This window comes from Sparus aurata, chromosome 22 (genome assembly GCF_900880675.1).
Source record: "Sparus aurata chromosome 22, fSpaAur1.1, whole genome shotgun sequence".
NCBI lineage: Eukaryota > Metazoa > Chordata > Actinopteri > Spariformes > Sparidae > Sparus > Sparus aurata.
Window position 1 is genome coordinate 9,162,717 of NC_044208.1, and position 4,400 is coordinate 9,167,116.

Here is a 4,400-nt window from a genome sequence, read left to right on the forward strand (position 1 = left end):
TCATTCCAGTTTCACAGGATCTTTGTCGGGCTGCTGCGACCTCTGACCTCTGACCTCTTCACTGATGGCTGCATCTCATGTTGCTGATCAAGAGTTTGTGGTTGCTGTCAGTCACTGTGGATGACACAAAACTACATTTCAAACCTCTAAAAGTGGAAACTGGGACATTTGCAAGAAATTCAGTGAGATGAAAATCTAAATCAGACAAAGATTAAGAATGAGGAAGTGACATCATATGAACCACAGGAAGTAGGTGCAGCTTCTCTCGACTAAAGCACGACTTTAGAAACTCAGATGATCATAAGAAGAGAGACAGAAGAAGGAGAGAGACAGAGAATCATGATGGTCCAGTTCAAATGGATTCTAATGTCTTCATTTGTGACAGCGATGCTTCAGTTCACAGGTAAGAAGACGTATATCACATATAGAAATGGAAGGTGCACTGCAACATTGTACTTTATTTAATATATTTTCTTGAAGTAAGACAACAAAATGTGTTGTGTGTTTACAACATGGTGAGTTTAGTGAACTTTTAGAAACAAGGATAAAGAAATATCACAGATTTTTTCTCATTTCAGTTTATTTTCCATATTTTTCTCTGATCTTGTAAACAGGAGCAGCCGAAAACCTTCCAGCCTCCTTCACTGTCACAGTTGGAGATGACGTCACTTTGCCTTGTGAAAATATGATAAAGCCTCAGCAAAAATGTGACAGCACTACCTGGACCTTCAGTGGTTTAGGAAACAAACCAACAGTAGAGCTGGTTGGACATGGGCAGATTGATAAACATGTAAAAGCTAAAGACAGACTGAGTGTCACAGAGAACTGTTCTCTAGGTGTGAAGAATGTCACAGTCGAGGATGTTGGTCTTTACGTCTGTCAGCAGTACAAATCAAGAGGAGCTCAAAGTTCTTCAGACTCTGTGGTTTATCTGTCTGTTGTCTCCAGTGAGTATTTACATCATCATGTTTTCAGATCAAACTGTGAAACATTACAACAATTATGATCACAGTGATGAAGTTAATTTGACTCTTGTTGTCTTTCTCTCACAATATCTCCATCTTCACCAGTGACTGAACATCAGAACCATGATGAGGTGACATTAACCTGCTCTGTGTCGACATATGGACCATGTAGACACACAGTGAAGTGGCTGTTTGAGGGTAAAGAGGTGGATAAAGATAACCGAGGTGTAACTACATCACAGTCTCCCTGCTCTGCCTCTGTGCGTGCTCCATCTTCTCATCACATTTACAAGTCAGAGTTTAAATATCTGAATTGTTCAGTGACTGATGGTGACAAAGAGCAGCAGCTGTTTCCCTTCAGACCTCAGTCATCAGGAAACAAACCAGGTGATAATATGTTGATCTTCAAACTGATGTGAAGAATTACAGAAAATATTTGTTTATTTTAAGGATTTGAAGTTTTAATATTACATCACAACACAAGTTTTGTACTGAAACGTTTGTTGAGTTATGTTTATCTGTTCAGGTGAGGAGACAACACCAACACCAACAACAACAACAACACCACCACCACCACCAACAACAACAACAACACCAACAACAACAACAACAACAACAACAACACCACCAACAACAACAACAACAACAACAACACCAACAACAACAACACCACCACCAACAACAACAACAACTGAATCCAGTGACACCAGCAGAACAGGAGGAACCAACACAACAGGGTCTGGGACTGATGGTGCTTCATCAGAACCACAGAGTAGTTAGTGAACATTTTGATCTGCTTCTACAATCTGTTACATGCTGACAGACACTTTGTGTCTTAATTGAGTTTCTGTGGTATTATAAGTTTTTTGTTGTCATGGCAACATACAGCTGAAAGCTCTGGAAAGAATCCGTAAGTGGACGTTGAGTTAAGTGGGTGATGTGTTTTGTTTGCTTGTTTGGTCAAAGTAGATGAAGACTGTGTTCACACTGGATTCAGTCTTTGTACTAAAAGTGTCAAATTAAAATGACATGTAATCTCTTCAGCAGGAAGCTGCAGCCAACACTCTTCAATTATTGTCATTATGTTTCCAGATTGGTGGTGGCTGCTCATCATTCTGGCTGTGGTCTTAGTGGCACTTTTAATCATTGTTGTGAAAGTCATCAGGAGGAAGAGAGCTGAAGGTGAGAGCACAGGTAAAACTTTTTTAAACCAGATGTTACAACTAAACTGGATTTTCTTTGTGGACGCTAAAGTCAACTCTCTGTTTGTCTTTTCAGAGAACAACACACGGATGGAGGACAATGTTGTGAGTATAATATCCTGCACAGATGTACTGCATTATGTTACACAGGTGGTTTAATTGTACCCTGACTGCATCTGTGTTCAGTGAACTGTAAGATGCTTTTTGACCAAACTGTGTTCATTTAGGGACTGACCTCAAACCCTGCAGTGACTCATTCTGCTCCAGAAACCAGTCAGGGCACGGTGAGATCACACACTGCCGCCTTGATGCTGTGAGATTGTGTGATAAAGATAAAAAAAGGGAAGTCAGATAACACAAGGGACTATACTAGAGGAAAGCATGAGTAGTCAGACAGAGGTCAAACCACCACAGATAAACTACTACACAACATGTCGACACGTCATTTGAAACATGAGAGACAGCATGAGCACGTTGGCAGAATTAAAATAATTTAAAATAATGTTAGACTAGAAGAGAATAAAGTGAAAAGTGTGAGTCACATTAAATCTACATGCTGTCCTCTCTGTGCAGGCTGAGCCTGGAGATGGAGTCTGCTACGCCTCCGTCAGCTACACCAGGAACACCAACAGGAGAGATCGGGTAAGAAAAACAGGAAATCTTCAGACTTCAAACTGAATCACTTTTGTGTTGTTGTTGTTTCATCGTGTTGTGTTCATGTGCTGCTGAATTTCATGAAGTTGTGGTTACTTGCATCATTCTGTCTAATACCATATTGTGTCATTTATCTGTTGTACTGTTTGTTTATTGTTTTAAGGCTCAGGGAAAAGATGGAGATGACGATGATGATGAAGCAGTGACCTACACCACCATCAAAGCTTCCTCTCTTTCTGCTGCAGCGTCTGCTGATCCCAGCGACCTGTACGCCACCATCAACAAACCAAAGAAATAAGAGGCCACAGTGTCGTCACAGCTCATGTTGCTCCACTTGTTTTACATTGATAATGGATTTTAGTAAATGCTTGATGATCATTTGGAGGATTTTTTGCTGTAACAAGCCTTTTATCCAGTACAAGGTGCAGTAGTTTAACTAGCAGGACATTAGCACAGAATTATGTGGCTGCTTGTAATGTAAATAAGCTAATGAGATAATATATGGTACATCTTTCCTGATGAATTTGCAATCAGGAGGAGCTTGTATATGATAATATGTAAAAAGAGCAAATTCCAGATTGTCTTTGTAGTGTAGGTATCAGAAAACAGGTGCTCTGAGGATCCCAGGTCATTTCATAAACCAGAATACAGAGGTCACGCTTGTTTTTTGTAGAGCTGGTAAATACGGTTCCTTTTAAGGATTCGAATCATTATGAGTCACTCACTAAATTGAACCGGGTTGTGCAAGTCACTTGAGTCACTTGAGTATTGAGTATTGCCTAATCACCATGGAAACTCAGTCCTAGTCCATTGTCTCTTAACCACTAACGTAGTAGGAGGTTCTGTGGATTCACTTGTTGCAGACATGCACACAAGTTATACTTAATATTTATATATAATATTCATATATAAATTATTTTATTTTGAAAAGATCGATTGACCTAGTTTCATTTTATCATGCTACATCTATACACCAAACCTACAGTAGCCTAGAATACCTGCAGAACATTGTGTAACATTATGTTATTTCAGAAGTGGAAGAATGGCTTCTGTTGTACTATGACAGGGAAGTGCTTTTCACACTGTCTCGAGGAAGTCTAACCCAGAGACTTCAGTCGCTCGCCTGTTACTCATTCAGAATGTAGCCGGCTGTTAGCGCTATCCTGCTCTGACTCAAGTTGCAAGCTCTGAGTCTGCTGCTGTGTTTCCGGCACAGGCTCGCGAGCTAATAAGCTACGAGCTTGCTATGTATACGGCTCCATCAGCTACACCATTTGATTTTAGTAGGACTCAAGTGATTCGAGTCAATGATACTTGAGATTTGCGACTCACGGGTTATCTTAAACATCCGGGTTAAAGATCTGGATGAGTCACGATTCATACACCTCTAGTATTTTGCTTTTTGATCAATAAATCACAACCAAAACATTCCAAGGCACCGTTTTGTAAAAAAAAAAATATATGCTAATGTTTAGTTAAAGATGTGTTTTTTTGCTGTTATTTTTTTATCTCTTGTTATTGTTTTTTTTGCAGTCATTTTAACATCTATATCTCTCAATAAATCAATAATTGAACCAAA

The 4,400-nt window shown here is 39.5% G+C and overlaps 1 protein-coding gene across 3 annotated transcripts; it reads left to right on the forward strand.

The window, feature by feature from the left end:
* On the forward strand, positions 1–4,400 carry LOC115573737 (mucin-5AC-like). Of its 3 annotated transcripts, none has more exons than XM_030404653.1 (9): positions 1–403; positions 615–947; positions 1,071–1,352; positions 1,492–1,740; positions 2,058–2,159; positions 2,244–2,272; positions 2,395–2,451; positions 2,741–2,809; positions 2,985–4,400. In XM_030404653.1, exons 1-9 carry the CDS (start codon positions 295–297, stop codon positions 3,117–3,119), a joined length of 1,365 nt encoding a protein of 454 aa, XP_030260513.1. In that variant the 5' UTR covers positions 1–294; the 3' UTR covers positions 3,120–4,400. The 3 variants fall into 3 exon arrangements, with proteins under 3 accessions (XP_030260513.1, XP_030260515.1, XP_030260514.1); XM_030404655.1 differs by having other exon boundaries at positions 2,058–2,147; XM_030404654.1 differs by having other exon boundaries at positions 1,492–1,737.